This window comes from Amblyomma mixtum, chromosome 4 (genome assembly GCF_055824585.1).
Source record: "Amblyomma mixtum isolate Tamu chromosome 4, ASM5582458v1, whole genome shotgun sequence".
In the NCBI taxonomy this organism is placed as follows: Eukaryota; Metazoa; Arthropoda; class Arachnida; order Ixodida; family Ixodidae; genus Amblyomma; species Amblyomma mixtum.
Window position 1 is genome coordinate 123,841,875 of NC_143015.1, and position 20,674 is coordinate 123,862,548.

General features: G+C 44.2%; 1 protein-coding gene across 1 annotated transcript; it reads left to right on the top strand.

Annotated features, from left to right (window-relative positions):
* The first annotated feature begins 3 nt into the window (after positions 1-3).
* Positions 4-19,401, top strand: LOC149348137 (pentatricopeptide repeat-containing protein 1, mitochondrial). The gene is made up of 10 exons (XM_089587945.1): positions 4-682; positions 815-952; positions 1,486-1,695; positions 3,084-3,194; positions 3,270-3,531; positions 6,195-6,387; positions 7,875-8,103; positions 8,947-9,063; positions 13,437-13,625; positions 18,159-19,401. The coding sequence occupies exons 1-10, from the start codon at positions 203-205 to the stop codon at positions 18,375-18,377; spliced, it is 2,148 nt and encodes a 715-aa protein (XP_089444071.1). The 5' UTR covers positions 4-202; the 3' UTR covers positions 18,378-19,401.
* Positions 19,402-20,674: the final 1,273 nt, after the last annotated feature.

The following is a 20,674-nucleotide window of genomic DNA, read 5'->3' on the forward strand; positions in this document are numbered from 1 at the left end:
CCATCGCTAGTGCATCAGCAAGATGGCTCCGCTCATGTGTGTGAAAAGGTTGAACTGATGACTTTGTTTTGCATCGCTTTAAATAATGTGGAGCTTGGCGTAAAGTCCTGCCGTTCCAGGCAACAGGGGTGTGTCTCGTGTAAAGTTGCAACGCGATTTATTGCGCTTGGTTGCGCAAGGAGCTCGCTGCCGACCTAGCAAAATGTTCGCAGCAAGACCATGTGCGTCCATGTGCGCTGCTCTGGTCAGGCGAAGTCGGCTCGTACACGAACTGAATTTCGTTCCACTGCTCCCCTCGCCTCGACAACTGCGCATGGCGGCGGCGAGAGACGAGGCGGTGCGGGAAACGCCTCCAGTTCGTGGCCCTACCGAGCGGAATTCAGTGTCGACGGGGCGTAGAGAGCCTTCTGCCGGAGACCGACGCGGCTCAGGCAGCGACGGTGCTTCGCCGCACGTTGCCAGAAAGCCCAGAACTCTGAGTGTGCGGCGAGAGTTTCCCGTCTTCGAAGGGCACGACCCGGACACATTCGGCACTCTGTCGGACCACTCTCGGATGGGCGCTGAGCTGTTGCCGGATGACGACGACGACGATCCCGCTGAGTCCGCCGAGTTCACGAAGCTCGCGCGCCGCTCGGACAAGAAGTATGAGTACGACATCAAGCAGTTGGTCACCGACAGAAAGGTGCGGCCTTAAGTGTGGCCCCAAATGATTGTAATTTGCTGGCTTGCCAACTTTTAATAAGGCGAGCTGACAGTTTGAACTCATGGTACAGGTTTGTGTGTTGGTTAATTTTTCATTTTTTTTTTTTTTCAGATCAAAGAGGCACTGAACTTGTTCTTCGAGATCCAGAAGGTGTACGATGTGAAACCTACTCACGTTATGTTCACATTGCTCATTGGTGGTTGTGGTCGAGTTGGGTACACAAAAATGGCTTTCAAGCTGTACAAAATGGTATGTTGCATCCTCATGCTCAGTTCTTTACATAAAAAGAGTTTATTGCTTGAACCGTTCAAGCTTTATTCCGCAGTTTTCTCTTTACGTATCCTACTCAATAGTTTTCAGCAGAGCTTAATAGATTGTCCTACAATGTTGAACTTCTGCTCTTTGTGGTTTCACTTCAATTTATTCCTTTTTTCATTTAGTTTGCTGTACACTCAAATGGGAAGTGATGTGCAGTTGGTCTTTATGAATCGTATCAAGCATCTGAAAGAAATAAGAAATAGCACAGAATTTTTCTTGCATTTTTTAAACAGTAGCGTCTATGCTGATTTTGAATGGCTTTGTAATGTCATTTAGTGCATTAATAACGAAACACACATTCTATGCTTTTTCTGTCTACAAAGTAGAAGTGCTGCTTTGCTGTTAAGTGGATGCTTTAACGAGTGCTCTGTAGGCTGACGTAGCTCCAGAAATGGGATGTAAGATAGTCCATGGATTCTGTGATGCACGTTTTACTAATCGGTTGAGTTGTTACGATACCTCAGATGCGTGACCGCGGATTGAAGCCTACGCCGGCAACGCTGACAGGGCTGTTCAACTCTTGTGCGGAGAGTCCGTATCCTGAGATGGGCCTGGAGAAAGCCCACAATCTTTACGAGCAGATCAAGCTCAAGTGCTGGGTTCCCAGCAACCTCACCTACCACGCCATGATCAAGGCATTTGGAAAGTGTGGAGACCTAGACATGGCCTTCAGGGTGAGTTGAGCAGATTACCTTATTACTCTGGTCATGTTAAATCTGTGCTCAGGTGCACCTAATTACTGAGCACAAGACAGGCGCAGCCTTTTCTTATGTATCGTCTTCCTATTCTTTTGTTTATTTGAATAATTAAGTACTCCAAATCAACTGGCCTTCTCAATGGATGTCTTCATTATCGTCATCAGTTCAGCTATGTCCACTGCAAGACAAAGGCCTCTCCCCTCCAATTTACACCGCCCTATGCCAGCTGCGGCCGTCTTAACTCCAGACTTCCTAATCTCGTCCTCTCACCTGACTCTCTGCCGTCCTCTGCCATGCTTGCCTTCTCTTGGAATCCACTTTGTTAGGGTCATTGATTGGATACCTGTTCTCCTCATTATATGACCTCCCCACATCCATTTGTTCTCCTTGATTTCAGCTGGGACATTGTTAACCCTTTATAAGGTGTAAGCTGAATCTGTGTCTCACATTCATACAAATGGTAAAATTGCATTTAAGACGACTTGAGAAAGTGAATGCATCACTTTCAAACCATTTCGGCAACTGATCTTGTGAAAAAGGGGGGGGGGGGGGGGGGGGGCACTCATTTGTTCCAATGACTTCATAAAAAGGCCTCAGCGTGGTACAAATCCTTACATGAGTCTTTTCTGTGAATAAGAAAATCTGCATTAGAATTGAAAATTGCTTCAGAAAGTATCATGACGCTGAGCTTGACAGTATTTAAAAAAAAAAAAAAAAAATTTCCGCCACAATGGGCTGTGTTGAACTGTATTATCAGCAAAAAATGAAACACGAACAAGGAAACTGAGCCACGACCAGCAAAATAAGAAGCTCTTAGTCAGGGGAAGCTCGATGCTAGCTAAGGTTATTTCAACTTCGAAGGCGCAAAGACTGTTCGTCGGAAGTGTTAGTCGACCTCTCTTGTATTTCCTCTCCAAGATCTAATATTGCGGTATTTTTGTGCTGCCACCTCAGTTTTCTTGTTCGCGTTTCATTCACTGCTGATAGTACACCTGCGCTTGTAACACCAAGGAGACCTGTTAACAAAAGATAAAAGCATGCTGAATGGTTTGTTTGATAGTTTGGTACAAAAGTATGGTACATAGGTACCTCATTGTCCATTTTGCTGGCACTTGAAGCAACAAGGGAAAGCATGTGGCCCACTGTTCTACAGAGGTTTGAACTAATATTTGCTTCCCAACCTGCTCTTTTTTCTCGCAATCGATAAATGGAGCCTTGATCATTTTCTGTTGCATAACTGTCTGCCCTGTTTGATACCTAATTTCAAGCAATGAAAGTTATTATCACTGAAATTCAACATTCCTTCATACCGACATATGCAAGGTGTTTGCGAAAAGGGATTGATCAGGTCTTTTAACTTCCAGGTGATGGATGAAATGGCTGACGCTAAGCACGCAATCACATCAGAGACATTTGCGTTCCTTCTCATGGCCTGTGTCAGTGACAAAGAGGCTGGGTTTGCACTGGGACTCAAGGTGAGTACTGCAGGAAGTTGGCAAACTGAGCATGCCAGTTGACTTGCCGGAAACTACACACACTGTCCTTTTCAGGTGATGCGGACCATGCTCTGGAAGAAGATCCGGCCCTCGGTCTACTGCTACAACCTCTTCCTGCGAACGGTCAGGGAGTGTGGTGTCGGTCCGCCGGAGCTCTTTCAGGAGCTCCTCGAATCCTCCAAACCCCGCAAGGCGAAATTGATCGGGCAGCAGAAGAATAAGAAGGAAAACGCCGAGCCTGCCGAGATGCTTCGCATTGAAGCACGTTTGTTAGACGGAGGAGAAGCTGAGAGCTCGAACGAAAATCCAAGAATCGGTGAGTAAGGGACTTTTAAATCAAAATGAACTGAGTCTAATTTTATGAAACGAGCACAAATGACTATTATATCGTCTCAAAAAGAAACAGCTTGGTGTGTTGCATGAGGCTTTCATGGATGCACTGTAGTCTGCAAACTGTTGTATCAGTGGAGCACACAGATCGTCGTCAGCAGCAACTTAACCGCCACCAAAACCATCACCTTTGCTGCCACCACTATCCTCATCATCTGGCCGCCGCGGTGGCTCAGTGGTTATGGTGCTCGGCTGCTGACCCGAAAGACGCGGGTTCGATCCCGGCCGCGGCGGCTGGAATTTCTTTGGAGGAGAAATTCTAGAGGCCCGTGTACTGTGCGATGTCAGTGCACGTTAAAGAACCCCAGGTGGTCGAAATTTCCGGAGCCCTCCACTACGGCATCTCTGATAGCCTTAGTCGCTTTGGGACGTTAAACCCCATAAACCAACCAACCTATCCTCATCATCTGAGCTTGGTTCAGTGCAGGATGAAGACCTGCCTGTGACATCCCACTACGGGGGCTTCCATGCACCAGCTGTGACCCTTACTTACCTACAAAAGTTTTTACTTTATGAGTACTATGCGTGACTATCTACCACAGTCAAATACATTTTCTCTCCCTTGGTGCCTTCTCCGTCACGCTCTCAGGCCACCAGTTATGCGCTCTGTGCCTCACATGCTTTGCCCAAATTCACTTCTTCCTCATTTTGTCTTCTTTCTTTCTACCTCTTGGTGTGATGCCTGTCACTTTTGTCTTCATCACTTGCTGTACTGTTTTCGGTGTGCTTTTCAGCTACATGTATTGAACTACAAGTAAAAATAGTCAAGAGAAGCTTCATGCCTGTTTTAAAGGGACACTGAGGAGAAATTGAAGTTGGCTTGTATCGACAGAATACCAGCTCCTGATTACAAAAACTCCATTCATACTGACAACAAAGCTCTTGTAACGTAGAAAAGAGCAAGAACCAAAATACAGGTATCGCCGCCACAGGCCAAACTCGCAAGTACAAGCGTGATGAGGTCATAGGACAAAACAGTGTTGCTAGAACCAATGGTTCTAGTAACGCTAGGACACGAGAAGCCACGGATCACTGAGGCGCAGCCAATGCTTGCGCAAATCTCCTTGACGTCGCCAGATGGCGCCACGTGCCCGGCAGCTACGCGCGCTCCTGAAGCATCGGGACCAATCAGCGCCTGTTTTCCGGCGGTAGGCAGGCTCCCGGTATTCCGCTAGCGGTAACAAGGTACACGGTATGCTAAAGGTGTCTATTTGCGAGAACTTCGTTGACGACTTCGAGAACGAGATCCATCGTAACGCTGGCAAAACGCCAGTGCAAACGTAATTGAAGCGACTGTAGCGACGGCAGCAATAGCCGATAGATGCCTTCAACGTGCGGCCGGCGGTAGCTTTCTTTTCGGCTGCTGCTAGGCCGCACTGCTGACCACCAGAAATCACGGATTCTATGTTACGTCATGCGCACGTCATGTTTCACGTCACTTAGTCCTGTGTCGTCATAGGAGAATCCCGAGTTTGAATCAGAGCGGCGGGAAAACTTTTTCAACTTCGAATCCAAATTTCTTAGAAATAAATGCATCTTTCGCTGCCGGCCAAGTGGCAACAAAGCCATGACATGCCGAACTATCGGATTTTGCTATAAAAAAAATATTAATAGTGCTCTCCTCAGTGTCCCTTTAATGTTGCGATTTTACCCGAGGCAATAGAGTCAGTAAGGATTGTCATGTCTTTTTATGATACGATTTAAACAGTGGCAAATAAAAATCACTCTATGTGGATCTTACTGGAAGGATACTTTGGCAGAGCATTAATACTGTTGTTTGCTATTCATCTTCTGCCGTGTACATCTGTCTTCCATGTGGGGGGTTAATCAACCCTTTCAGATTGCACATTATGTTGTACTATTCAGAAAAGTGTGAGAATTTGTTTGTGAATTTCGAACCCCCTGTTTCACAAAGAAACATGAATAGCTAAAAAACTTGTAGAAATTCATGCACACTACACACTTCCGCGTGTGTAGAATTGCAGCTTTATTTTTTTGTCAAACACAGTTATGCCCAATCAATTATTTTCCTTGTCATCCATGCTGTTTCTGAAATGAAAACTCAGGTGCAGTGCTCTTTGGTGAAAGGTTTCTGGACACGAAATGGGCATTTCTGACTTCATGAAAACGACACTATAGAATCTGAAAAAACAAAAAAAAACTGAAAAGTTGCTTGCGCAATCATTGCGCATTCATTATGCAAGTAAGTACAGTAGCTGTCACTTTAGATCGAAGCGTTTGCCGTGCTCTGCACAAAAGTCATAGCATACCTGTCAGCTTCTAAAGAAGAGAAGAGCCCCGCCGCGGTAGCTCAGTGGTTACGGCACTCGGCTGCTGGCCCGAAAGACGCGGGTTCGATCCCAGCCGCGGCGGCTGAATTTCGATGAAGGTGAAATTCTAGAGGCCCGTGTACTGTGCGATGTCAGTGCACGTTAAAGATCCCCAGATGGTCAAAATTTCAGGAGCCCTTCACTACGGCGTCTCTCATAGCCTGAGTTGCTTTGGGACGTTAAACCCCAATAACCAAACTAAAGAAGAGAAGAGGCAAGAAGTAAGTTCCATAGTTTCCATGAGACTCTACCATTGCAGATCATGCAGTGGAAGCAGATGATGCCCCGGGAAAAAGTTTTCAATCCAATGAAGCGGCAGATGCGTCGGCCAGCAGCACTGGAGAGGCGGCGACGTCCACAAGTCTGGCCACCCTGCCAAACCTGCTCGCACCCACCTTCAAGCACACTGGCGAGATTGTGGGACTCGGTGAGGTCACAGAACCATATCACAGGTGAGGATTATTTTCGGCCAAGATATGAAACACTGTTTATCCACTTCACATGGCAATGACCCACAGCATCAGAGTAGCGCTTGCCATCGTATGGTCGTCAATGATATCAATAAAGTATGCTTTGCTCGCAAGAGATGACACCGGAGTAGTGTGTGCTGTGAGCGCGCTGGTCATTCATTTGAGGCGAGGCTCATCGGGGGCACTGCTCAAATCAAAACCGAGAGCCACCACTATTCGGCCTATGTGGTCGTCTGCAGGTCAAGTACCGTAGTAACTTTGCTCAAAAATCGCAATACCGGTAAGCGCAATCATTGGCTAATTTCTTCCTATATATGGGAGAAATTAGCCGACGATTGTGCTTACCGGCATTGTGATTTTTGAGCACTGTTATATATAGAAGAAATTAGCCGAGATATATGTATATATAAATACCGGTAAGCACAATCGTCGACTAATTTCTTCCATATATATATCTGTGGAAGAAATTAGCCGATGATTGTGCTTACCGGTTTTGCGATTTTTGAGCACAGTTACTGTGGTACTCGAACACGTGTGCGTGTGTTCAAGTGCCACAGTAACAGTAACTGTGCTCAAAAATCGCAATACCGGTAAGCACATTCGTCGGCTAATTTCTTCCCTTGTTTGCTTGTGTGTGTGTGTGTGTGTGTGTGTGTGTGTGTGTGTGTGTGTGTGTGTGCATATATATATATATATATATATATATATATATATATATATATATATCTCGTTAGCAGAGTTGCAGGTGGAAATGAAGTCACAGGGTAGCCACAGCTGGAATGAGAGCATTACGAGAGGCTTTTTCCCTGCAGTAGAAAAAAAAAATCTCGCTGCTGCTGATGATGGTGGTGATTACGAGGTGGAAAGGAAATACCCAGCTGACGTCAGTGATGATGGTGATAGTGGTGATGAGGAGGAGGATCGAGAGGGATAGAAAACTCGTGGTACTAGAAAAAAATTCAGGGGGCACTGTGGCTCTCTAAAGTGCTGCAAGGCGAAAGCGCTTCCTGGCGCACTCTTTGTTTTTATTTACTTTTTTATTTTTCATATTTTGTTTTTTATTATTTTGCTCCTTTTCTTATTTTTATTGTTTTTTATTTTTATTTTCATATCCTATTTTATTTTTTATTTTTCTTTATTTTCTTATTTTTATTTTTTTCCTTTTCTTGACTTTATTCCTTTTGTTTTATTTATGAAACCCATGCATTCACTAGATGCGCCTTTATTCATGCTCGAGCCTTGAGCCTTCGTGGCGGAGTGGTAGCGTCTCTGCTTCAAATGCCATAGGCCCTGGTTCGGTTCCCACCCTCGGCGCAGTTTCTTTTTAAGCAGTGACGCCAAAAGGCGGACAAATTTGCCGACGCGTCTGCTAACGACAGCATGAGGCATTAAATGCTTTCGCCTTAATAACCGCGCCTCATGCGCTTAACATGGTTGATGATAATGGCATCAGCGCCTTTCCCTGACAGGCTCCTGATGTGCGGAGGTGTGAAAGGCATGATGGACCACTTCCGGGACATGTCCGTACATCCCGATGCTAAGACCATCACGCTGCTGCTGGACTGCATTCCGAACGACTGCAAAGCTGAGACAGAGTTGATTGCTGAAGCCGACAAGATCGGAGTCAAGTTGGATGTTGACTTCTTCAACATGCTCATCAAGCGCCGAGCATTTCGTCACGACAAGGAAATGGCCAAGGTTGGTGGCTCGGGATTGAGGCTTTAATTTTCTTTGTGTATGGATTTTCCTAAATAAAGAAGTAAATTGTTTAGTTTGCCTAAACTCAGGAGATTCTGCGTCAACCCATGTAGGTAATAAGGGAGTAATTACTCATTGGCATCCACCCAAGCGCAGCCATACGGCTACAAAGCAATTACTCCCTTATTAGAAAATTACTCCACCTTGGGGGATTCCCCTAAACATTTGACCAACCCATGTAGGTGTAAGATGCTGATTTGGTAAAAATAAAAATATAACAGTGTCAGAGATCAGAACACCTCAAGTCCACTGCCATGGACAGGAATGGATTTTCCAATTGGTGTTCTATGAAGTGCACTTATTCACATGATGTAGCATACTCATTTCCACAAAGATGCTCAGAATCGTGTGGACTCAAGTAGGTGGAATATTTTCCCCCTTAATGTTCCAAGTCTGTCTTTCGACATGGGTGGGCATTTATTCCTGTGCAAATAACAAGCATCAGATTTGCTAAAAGAGGTTCATAAATTCTCAAGCTTGCAGTTACTGAAGTGATTAAGTTCTTATTGAAATAATAGTTTCATGGATCTCTTTTTATTGCTTTTTATGCGTTTAATCCATCAGGTAGTCAGGTAATTCAAAAAATGGTTATCAATAGAGACTGCTTGTTTTACTTCCAACCTTATTTTGTATGCACTCCTGACCTCTGTGTGTCTGGGGGGTTTCTGACTTCACCGGGAAGCAGCTGTTGCTCTAGGAGTGTTCAGATGTGCAGAAGTGGTTGTTCATTAGTGTGTGGTAATAAACTGTCTAATTGCTGTCCGCTACATTTTTTCTTGGCAGGATGTCCTGTCAGTGATAACCGCACGCAACCTCCATCCTGATGTGATCACCTTTGGTGTGCTTGCTCTGACCGTGCACAACAAGAAGGACGGTGTCGAGTTCCTCCAGACCATGCAGGTGAGTTCTTGTCGCTTCACAGTTCTTATACTGCTGTCACACGGGCACTTTCAATCGCGATCCAGTCGATCGAAATCGAACTCGATGCAGATCCGGCGTTGCTACACGGCGAATTCAATCGCGATCGACCGCGATCCTGCTCAACCGCATGGAGCACGATCGAGGGTTGCGGGATGCGTTGACAAGATGGCGGCGCCCTGCTCGCCCGCTTCGGAATAAATACGTGTCACCGCTGGATTCTTCGACGCAATAGCTCGCTCAAATGGTAGCGGTTCGCTTTTATTTCGCACACTCTCGCCCACGCGTAGAGGTTTAAGCGATTACTAGCCCCTGTTTTTCAGATAATTTGGCGATTTTCAAGCTCTTAGGCCTAACTAAATGCAGTGTGTTTACCTCGCAAGAGCGACACTTGGCGAAGCAGTTGTCTTGCTTTTAGTCAGTTGTTACATTTTCTACTATTTGCAGTTTTTCTTCTTGGAACGAAAAAAAGGCTTGCAATGCACAGACCCTAGCTATGCGTAATTACGGAAGAAAACTTCTTCATCACAGAGTTGATGTGCTTTGGCGCCTTGTCACTAGATGGTGCTACCGTTCACGCGTGCACCGAGCGTTGTTTTGCTGCTGTTCGCTATCGAGTCCACTGCTGGTTACAGCAGAAAGTAATTAAGCTCCTTTTTCTGCTCATAGTTTGAAATTTTCACAATAAAATTTTTATTAACGATTGTTATTTTTCATTTATTAGAAATCGATAGCGATGATGACAGTACGCGCAGTGCCATCTCTTATGTAGCAATCTAGCTAGTTGATCGGAATCGAGTGGATACGTGTAGCAGCTGTCCACCTCGATCGCGCTTGAAACTTCAACCGCGTTCGAGACCGATCGCGATCCAAAGTGCCCGTGTGACAGGGGTATTACTCTACAACAGCACCAGAAGGAAATAGACCGTGGTTCTGTGATGAACATTTTCTGTTGTACAGCCATCTATAATTCAGCAAGCATATTGTGCAACACCTGTTTCGATGCGTTTCGATGCTACGTAGTGCCACAAAATATTGTTTGTTTTGTTTCTTCTTGGTTATGCTTGTTGTTTATCGCTGGTGGCATGCAGCCATATTGTTTTTCTGCCACAAAAGATGTTACCAGACCTTTCTGGAAACATAATAATCAAGAGCATCCTTACAAAGTTTGAGATTGTTGCTGGCATTTGAGGCGCTTTATCTCGAATGTTGCTTGTCACCTTTAAGAATGGGGCCAAGAACAATGTTCTTCTGATATTCATTGACGGCCGAGTGCACTTGCTGCTGTTAGCACTGCAAAGCTCAGTTTTTTGTGAGAACACAAGTTTGCCCAAATAAACGAGTTGGTATTTCGATGTTTCGGCCAAAGTAATGGAAGTCACTATCCCTCAACGTCACCGTCCCGTGTGCCAGGACTTCTGCATGAGATAATTGTGCTGAACTGTGTTTTTCTGTTGTACTCCACACAAGTGGAATGAGATCATAGTGCCGTCTTCCACTTACTGTTCACTTGACTCAGACATCTGTGTAATGGTGAAGGGCAGCGAATACTCTTGCTTATGAAGTGCTTCTTGGCTCCTCTGTGAGCGTTGATCGAAAGAAGCAGTCCATGGCTGAAAAGGAGAGGACAAAAAGGCCAGTAGAGCCTGAAGAAACCCAGATCTGGAATCATTCGTACAATCGTGGGTCAGAGTGAGATTGTAGAAAATTAGTCCACCTTTGAGATAGTAACCTGCCAGCACCTTGGTAGCTTAATCAAGATAGAGCAGGCCATCTGATTGCATGGATTTAATGTTCAGGTCCCTTAGATATGAACAGGAACAAAGTTTGAGCATTCAGTTAATGATTACTCCATAATTATGTGCGACAAGCACACTTTTTCCCATTTTCTAACTAGTTTCCCTCTTGGCATATAATATCCAAAAGTCAGTTTCAACTTTAGCAGAGAAATAACCAAAAAATTATTTTTTTTGTGCAAATTGGTAGTTTCTTTTCATACTGGAGGAGCCTTTACATAGCTATCATCATAGTGCAGATGACTGTGGCCTGTGCATAGAGTAGAATGTGTGCATTGTAGTATTGAAGATCAAGCATATAACCCAGACTTTGTAGCTGTAAGTACCTATTTATCTGCATACAAGAGAGCCGCTTTTTTTTCAATGAGCAAATGAAACGCAGTGGCAATGAAATTTGGGCTATAGCATGTGTGTCTGTTTCTCCAATCTATTCCATTAATGACAAGAATGAGTTCAAGTTTTCTATGTTTCTTGTCTAGAAATGGTTTCATTCTTCTCTCTGGATGTCACTGCCAAATCAAGTTGTCTTTCCACCGTCCTTGTATTTTTTTTTTTTTTTGATGCTGCATTTATGGAGGAGGAGGCAGTGGCTTGTATTTTGGTCAGTTTGGTTCTGGATTATATGCTGTGTATATACAGTAGACTCCCTTTAAGATGAACTCCAAGGGACCATGAAGACTGTTCAACTTATCAGAAGTTCATCTAATTAGGAGTGCTTCTTAAAATGATGTTCGAGCATGCAGTGTGTGTCCAAATACTTCGTATATGTGAACAAAGCCATGAAATAGTCTTTTAGGAAAAAATAATTGCAACATAAGCATTTATTGCACTACTAGTGCAGTGCATCAGGCACTGTTGAGTGTTGCCCAGTCTTATTTTTTTTTGTGTCTGTCGAGAAAATCGTCTGCTTGCTACAAGCGTAGGCATATCACTTAACCTTCCAAGATATCGTTCAGTGCCCTCACAGGGAAGGAGCAGCGACAGTTCTGCTTTCACAGAATCGCCCTTTCAACGGAGACGTGGTTAGGTCTCTGTGCCTCCCCGCGTCGCATGGATCGTCGGCGGTGCAAAAAAGCTTTCAATTTTTTAGCTTTTTTTTCTTTCCTTCCGCTGAAATACTGCTCGAATGGTCGAGTAAAGCTGCATGGCTTGGGCACGGCTGGTCGTGAAAGTTCATCTTAACCAATTAGCACGTGTGCAGTGTACATCTTAAGCAGATTTTTTTTGCATTGACTCTATGGGAAACCAAACAAATGACCACCACTGTTCATCTTAACCAAGGGTTCATCTTAAGTAAGTTCGTCTTAACGGGAGTCTACTGTATAGCATTAGTAGTAAGTTTACGAAAACACAGATCGTCCTTGCTACGCCTGCTGGTTCGTATGGCAGCTATCTCAACTTGGCTCTCTTCATTTGCTGCCTTCGCCTATTGGCCAATCCTGGCAATAGTAGCTGCGCATTGGTGATCGAGCCCCTGACTGAGGGTGACGAAGGGTATCCGTCCATCGTGAAGCGGAAACACATGGTGAGATGAAAGTTGAGCCTCCTGACACGCAAATTATGGATACGGAGAGGTGATTGCTGCCGTTTCAGGAGTTACACACAAGAAAAATAATACAGTGACTTTGGTTTTGCGAAGACAAAACACTATTGCATTGATACAGTTAGAGATATGCATCTACATGTGGGATAAATTATGCATGCATAAGGTATGCATTTCGATGGTGATGCTATGAAGAAGCGCATCTTGGTTGCACCTACCGTATTTTCCGGTGTATAAGACGCGGTTTTTTTTTTTAAATTTTGCTGGTGCGTCTTATACAAGGGTGCGCCTTATATGCGAATTTTCCGTTTTTTTTGCGAGTTCAGAAATTACTCAGGTTCATGTTCAAGCTTTTTTCACCGAAAAAATATTACTACCAATAACGCGGTTGTCACATGGTTAATACTTCAATACGGGGACCGCCGTGCGCAACTTTTTTAGGTGAACTTTATCATGAAACGGCGGGGTTGACCACTTCCGGGATCTTAAACACACGGCTAGGGACGCGGCCGTTTCGGAGGCCCCAAGCAAAGGCAATGTGAAATGCCAAAAGATGGCGACAGTCGCGCTTCTCGGTCAAGACAAGCCAAGAGAAGCTGATGTTTTTTTTTAGTCACCCTTTGCAAGTCCGTAGTGCGAAGAGAATGCTTCAGCCGCGTTGCCTTTTCGATAGCGCATCCAAAGATGAAGACTTTGAAGGTTTTATGTAAAAATAAATTGTTATGGACATAAAGAGAGTTCTTTCGCTCTTTTTTCTTTTGTGCTAAAACGTGGGCGGGTAAGGCGTGAGTGTTGCCTTTTTCGATCACTTAGCGTTGCTTAAGAACTTCTCACACGTACGGTGCATTTTGCGATGGTCGCATTAGCATGTTTAATTAAGCCTCACTAGCCTAACTGGGTAAATTGGGGTGCATCTTATACAAAGGTGCGTCTTGTACACCGGAAAATACGGTAGTTGGATTCTTTTTTGTCACATGCCAGAGAAATGCATGAGGCAGAAAGACATGACCGTGCAGGAAGCCGGACTGACCGTGAACGAAGAGACGTTGGGCACTCTGGTGCGCAACGCCTGCTTCAGGGGCAACTTCTGGTTCCTGCTGGAGCTGATGGAGTACGCCAGGCGCGAGAACATCCTGGTCCACGCCTGTGCCCTGCAAGCCATTGGCAAGGCCTCTGAACGCACCAGGCGGGCCCTGCTACAGAAGGTTAGTGACTGCCATCACTTCTCGCTACGGAGCTTCCTCAGCTGTGCTTTTGCCTAGCAGAGAAGCATCTCTAGGGTCTTGATTTTACCATCGCTAAACACTTTTTTTTGTCTCTCTCTTCGCTGTGGAGCAGACATGGTTAGGGTGATAAGGGGATTGTTATGGTATATGCAAACATAAAAGAAGAGAGAGGTCGTGGGTTCAGATCGCACCAGTGGCGTGCAGTTGGTTGATTTTTTTGCTAATTTCTGTAAAGTTACACGTCCTGTGTAAAACGATTATGCGAATATTTTCCCAACCAGAATCAGCACCGCAAAAAAAGAATAAAAGCAGCATTTCTATGCGCTTCCCTTGGTCTCAGTGACTGTCAGCTTCTTTCATATATGCATACTTTTTGCGCTAGTGTAATAATTTTTCAAAGATTCAGGGATGGCAGTTTGTGGCTGGTAAAGTGATGACCTCTACGCATTTGTAACATATGTTGTTGTGCTGATTAGTCCACCACAAGGCCTGTTAAATTTTACTTCAAGAGATTTTCGCAGGCACATCAGATCAAGCTTGCAGGGCTGTAAGAATGACATGACAGGACTGAACAGTGCACAAAGGATGAGGACACAGAGAAGAGGCAACAAGACACGAGCGCTTCCGTACTTCGACTCCGTACTTCTAAGAATGACATACTCCTTTCTTTCCTCTTAGTTACCTCTCGTCACCCTTTTCCTAATGCAGAGGGGCAGGCTGAGCACACTGACTGAGTAGAAGGGCTCAGGCCAGCCCTCTCTGCCTTTCTCTCACCTTGCTCCAAACCTGCCTACTGAATTCCAAGACACGAACCTGCCATGTTCAGTAAAGCTTCTCTCTCTACAGTAGACCCCTCTTAAGATCAACTTGGTGAAGTTGAATTCTCATAATAAGATGAACAACGTGAGACCATATGATTCTTTTTACATAGGACTCGGTATAAAAAGAATCACCTTAAGATGAGCTTTTTCGCGTGCCCTTTGTGCAAGACTAACTTTCTCAGCAACCGCAAACCACGGTAACCCTGTGTAACGGCACTCACGAGATGTCCATGTGGCTCTCTCTAGGGAAGAAAAACATATACCGTATTGTGCGTTTTTATCGTAAAGACTTTCAAAATTTTTCTTACCTCAACCGCTGGCTCGTTTGCAATGAAATTGCACGCAGAGCTTGCGTATTATGGTAACTTTTGTATCGTAGCAAGTTTTACAACGGTACTTACTCAGTTGAGCCGTGCATGACGCAAAAGCATAATCGTCTGCGTCGAGATCGGCGAACCGAAACCCAAAACACCGAGTTTTTGCTGAAGGGCGGCAGTAGCGCCATCTGTCTTCCACAACGAAATTAGACAAGAAAAAAACAGCTCAGGACTTCGCGACGTCACCCTCCGACGCTTTAGGAGAACCACGAAAGCAGACGACACAAGCTGAATTGGATAAAGTCATTGGACGAAAAAAAGACGTCAAACAATATTCTTTTAACGGCACAGCCTCGTTAAAATAGTTGTTTCTGGCATTTTTTCCGCTCAATTGGCCGAAAATGTTTGAAGCACTTCAGTTGAAGCAGACGAAAAGGCCGAAACAGCGTATTCAAAGGGCCCGCGCTCCTTGCAAAGCTCGCCTTGGCGCCTTGTGACGCTTTCCACTGCACAAGACAGATAGCGCTACTGCCGCCCTTCAGTAAAAACTCGGTGTTTTGGGTTTCGGTATGCCGATCTCGATGCAGACGATTACGCTTTTGCATCATGCACGGCTCAACTAAGTAAGTACCGTTGTAAAACTTGCTACGATACAAAAGTTACCATAATACGCAAGCTCTGTGTGCAGTTTCACCGCAAACGAGCCAGCGGTTGAGCTAAGAAAAGTTTTGAAAGTCTACGATAAAAACGCACAATACGGTATATATGTAATGCTTCTGCGCAAGAAACTGCACCCCACAAAATGGGAGTATGCTTTCTGGGAAATTTTCTTGCCAGAACATGATCACACATGTGCGGGTGCAACAATCTGACACAGTCAGGTCGCGGCATCACAGGCTTGTCAAATTCCACACGCTGCCTCTCACAGCTAAAAGGAGCGTATGCACAAAGCACACACATTCGTTGACTTGGTGCTTAAAAACTCTGGTGCCGCATTTTCTACCGACACGGCATCACAATAAGCATTGTCACAATGCAGAGGTAGCCAGGCATTTACTCCGCGTGCATTGCCTGTTTCATATGGAAAGGCACGTTGTGCGCCTGCTTGTCATAAAAAATACGCACAAATAGCAGCTAGTGTGGGATGCAGCAAGAAAAAAAAATAAAAAACAAACTTGACCAGTGCCATTTTCGAATAGGATATTGTGAGCTTGTTTCGTGCTCTGTCTTCAGTGCACTTCATGCATAGTGCAATAAATGCTGTATTTGCAATTATGCTCTCTATGGAAGGCTATTTTATTCATTGTCTTCATGTAATACATATACCAGGTGTTCCAGGGAAAGCCGCCGCTAATTCTTAAAAATAGGGTTTTTGAGGTAAAGAGAAGTTTCTTGCGACGTAGTAATACCAGTGTTGGCGGACGTTAAAAAATAGGAGAATCGTGTTAACTAGTAAAATGACTAACTAAATTCTGACAGTTACCTTAGTAACTAATATTGACGATAGGTGCCTGATTGGAGTTAGCGACTTGTGGCCGGAGTGGTACTCCCCGCTCTTGCCACTTTGCTGCTCCAGTGTGGGTGGGGCAGGAAATGTCACGTGGCACATGCGTGACGGAGTCTTCTGATTTGATAGACATCACTTGCGCTCCTCGTAGGTGCGCGGTTTTCTAGTGGAGCGAGAAATAACCCCAAATTCGTTTAGCCACAATGGTGAAGGTATTCACATTTTCCAAACTTTAAAAAGTGATATGGCTTTTACTAACGGCCAGTTACAAGTTGCAAATTGCAATCAAGTGCCTGTCGATATTAGTTTAGAAAGTTAACTAAGAATTAAGTTAATCACTTTACTAATGAACATGACTCACCTGTTTTTTAACATCCACCAACAGTGGTATTACTATGCCACAGAAAGCTTCTTTTCACCGCAAAAACCCTATTTTAAAAAATTAGTGGCAGGCTTTCCTGAAACACCTGGTATGTGGACACACCTAGCATGCACATAAAGGCACTTCTGTTGAGATAAACTTACTCTGTCTAGGTGAACAAATTTTCTGGTCCCTTCAAGTTCATCATAAAGGGAGTCTGCTGTATATAGTATATCTATCTAGAGTCCACGCAGACATTAAAACCCATGCAGCAGTCCATTTTACCATTGCTACCTTGGTGAAGCACTGGTGGCTTCGCCAGTGGTTATGGTGCTCCTCAAGTACTTTTGTTAGTGCTTCTGGCCTGCCTAACATTATCTGACCATATATGTACACTCATTCTTGTGGTGAGTTTTTACTCGTAAACGTTTTCTCGCCCTGTGCTTCTCAATTGCATACCTAGTGCTGCATGGCTCATAAACATTTATTTTGCAAGAACAAGCAACCCTTGACTCTACAGGGCATAGAAAAACCATTCTTGTTAACCTTTTAGCATGCTTTATAGGGCACCTGCATAGGCTGAAAAAGCTCATTTTGAACTTACTGCTCTTTTAAAGCATGAAATTATGCTGGGAGCTGTCATAACGGTAGTGAATTTTTTCCAACTTGCAGTATGGCGGAAATGCTTGCATGAGTGAGTTTTGTCACCAAAGTGATTTTGGTCATGTTGAGGGCTTCCTTGAGAGCTTCTTTGGGTAGAAAGTGTTCAAAAGTACACCTCAGGATTTGTCTTTTTTTGTGTGTGTATTTGTATGAAGTGGTTTTTGTATTTATTGTCTCTGTTGTGGTGTGTTTTTGCGGCAGTATATGCCTGTTCTGTTGCCTGCTGCCAGGCACTGCTATTCAAGCCTTTTGAGGCTTCGGCAGGACCGAATTTGTATTTCTGCACTGGAAATAAGCAATACTATTATTATTGTTAAAAAGCTTTGCTAGACCAGCACAGCGATATAGTAGGCAACACCAGTAGTGGTGCGTCTAAAACGCTGTTTGCATACCGTGTAAACCGTGAAGTTCTAATCACATACGTCGTACAGTTATGCACTGTTATGTTATACGCTACAGTAAGTACAAAAAAAAATGTGCCTCATTTCCCTTAGGCCTAACAACAATTCATGAGTAAAACACGTTTTTGGGCAAGTTGGTAACATTCTTGATTCATATTGCAGCAAAGCACACACACACAGAGAAGGAACATGCAAAAAAACACAGCGTTCGTCCGTGTTTTTTTGCGTGTTCCTTCTCTGTGTGTGTGTGTGCTTCTTTGCTGCAATATGAATCAAGAACAATTCACTTTGAGCATTAGACCTTGTGAACTCCAAGTTGTAAATCAACACAGTTGTGTAGTGCAGTTCCTGCACAGTAATTTTTTCCAATCGCTGAAACTTAGTTTGCACATGGAATTATTTTATTTCTTTTTTTCTTTATTTCTTTTTTTTCTCTTACCAGGAGAGGGGGAAGGAGGTGAAGTTTGTGACGCCAGCTGTGGAGAGTGGCTTCCGGGCGTTCTGCTTCAGGTACGAAGACTGGCTCAAGGAGGTGCGCGTGGACGCTCCCCGCCACCCGTGGGAGCAGTACGAACCGGAGAACATGAAGAAGTCGGCCGCCGAACTAAAGGCCGCGGCAGTAGCCCTCACAACAGAGGAGACACGACGTGACACGGGATAGAGCCTGGTGGTAAACTAGCTCCGCTGTAGACAAAACTCATAATTCGAGGACAGCAGGCGACCAAAGTGGACATCACACATTGCTTGTTTCTATTCAATTTCGCATCAAACACGACTGCAGAATCCTGTTTATCGTAGCAAGTTTTTAAAATCTTCCTGCCTGAACCATCGGCTCGTTGGCGGTGAAACTGCACGTGGAGCTTGCATTATTGCGATTACTTTTGTCCTGTAGTAAGTTTTACAATGGTACTTACCTGGTCTGGCCATACATGGTGCAAGCTATGAATTGTCTGAACTGAGATCGAGGGATCGAAACCTGCCAAAGCAGAGTTTCCGCTGTAGGGCGGTAGTGTTGCCAAGTGTCATCTGCGGAGGCGCGGACGATTACAGGCTTGCATCGTGCATAGCTGAACCAGGTAAATACCCGTGTCAAACTTACTACAAGACAAAAAGACAAGAATTTCGAAAACGCAATGACCCTCAGCGCTGTTGCTCGAAAAAAATTTGGCTATTTAGTTACATGCACTGGATGAGTGTCCTTGCTTGCATACTTCCTGAAAGCACAAGTAGGCACGATGGAGCCAAAATTGGTTGAGAGACAGCAGCATGAGTGATATGAAATTCTAAAAACTAATATGGCTGTTACTAATTTCCGGCTACAAATCTCTAATTGCAATCAGGTGCCTGTCAGTAAGAGTTCAAAAGTTAACTATTAGATTTTCCGGCAGTGTGGTTTTTTTAGATCTCTGGTAATGCTGTCCTCAACTAGCTGTTCCCAAGGGTATGTGTTAGTGCCTTGCAATGACACTGTATACTGTGTCTGCAACTAATGCAAGCTGACCAATTAACAACTACACACATCTTCTGTAGTCATCATGCTAGTTGTCCAGCCCAACTGTGCAACTCTCCATTATTGTAACATGTATAACAGTAGATTTTTATGCCATATGGCAGCTTTGCTCAGTGTGTGAAGCAATTTGTCACTGTGATGAAGCTGTCCAATAAATTATGTATAGTCATAGGAATGCACTATTGCAACTGTTTTGATTTGCATGTTTTCACCCTCTATGCACAACAAACACATTACATTGTACACAGTCAACTGTTTGTTATTCAAATTAAAAGGGAACTGAAGATTCGTTTGAATTATATAGAGCTAGAATTCAAAGGAGCTTCTTTCAGTAGTGTTGACACAACCAAATTATGAGTGCAGATAAACTGGAAGTTCAAATTAAATTAGGTCTAATTAACAAGTTTACTGTAGATACAAACTTGTGCATATTTAAGAGGACTTATAGCTGACTGCCTTATTTTGAAAGGTTTGTATCACGAAGCAATATGCCACTTTTAGCAAAAGTAGCACTTTCACAAAATAGGTAAACCTGCATGGAAGCAGCCTACATGTGGAGGCAGCAAAGAACAACTTCGCATTGTTTAGAGCTGGCCAGATACCAACACTTCTGCACATCCTTGCTCATGCGAGATTTATCACACTAAACAGTACACATTGTATGCCTGCAGGGCATTATCCACTGTGAACAAGGTAAGGCTGATTTAATTTTCTGGTATCACTACACAAGGATGCAAATTTCGTGCCAAGTTTTGATCTCCCTTGAGGCTATTGCTACTACAATCTGAAAAGAGCCAGCACATTTTGTGGGAATGCATAAAACAAGCATATTTGTAAGCTCTGTTGGCATACTGCAACTAAAACCAACCACTACTTGTCGCTTGATCATGTGGACTTCAGCTTGAGTTTGCAGTGTTTTCCCTATCAAACATGAAAACAATGTGTTTGTCATTACACAATGCAAAACTACAGTTACTCTTTCAACAGCAACTCAAGTGGTAAATTGGCTTTAGAGGAAAGGGAATGGCCCAATATCTGTCTTGCATATCTGGGTGGCATATCTTGGTGGACACCTGACCACAGTAAGGGAAGGGAGGAAGGTGGGAGTGAAAGAAGAAAGATGCTGTAGTGGCATGCACTGACATTGCACAGCACATAGGTGCCTTTTGCGTTCCCCTTTGCGCTCAGATTTAAACCCAGGTACTCTCTCTCAGTAGACAAGCGCCTTAACCACTGAGCCACCACGGCAGGTTAAACTCAAGCACATGATGTTTTTTGACAGCGTTTGTAGAGAAATACTGGAAAAGGAGATTAAACTTAAAAACAGAACCCAAAGTAACACTTATTTCGAACTATAAGGCTTTCACTGCACTCCACGAGTGCACACACGGGTGTAAGTAGGGCAAAATCCACCCATTCAACAGTCGTGAGTGAGGCACGTATTTCTA

Coding starts and splice junctions, on each gene's coding strand:
- LOC149348137 (XM_089587945.1), top strand. CDS start 203: ATGTTCGCAGCAAGACCATGTGCGTCCATGTGCGCTGCTCTGGTCAGG. Junction 3,195..3,269: donor GGTTTGCACTGGGACTCAAG/GTGAGTACTGCA, acceptor TGTCCTTTTCAG/GTGATGCGGACCATGCTCTG. Junction 3,532..6,194: donor GAACGAAAATCCAAGAATCG/GTGAGTAAGGGA, acceptor CTACCATTGCAG/ATCATGCAGTGGAAGCAGAT.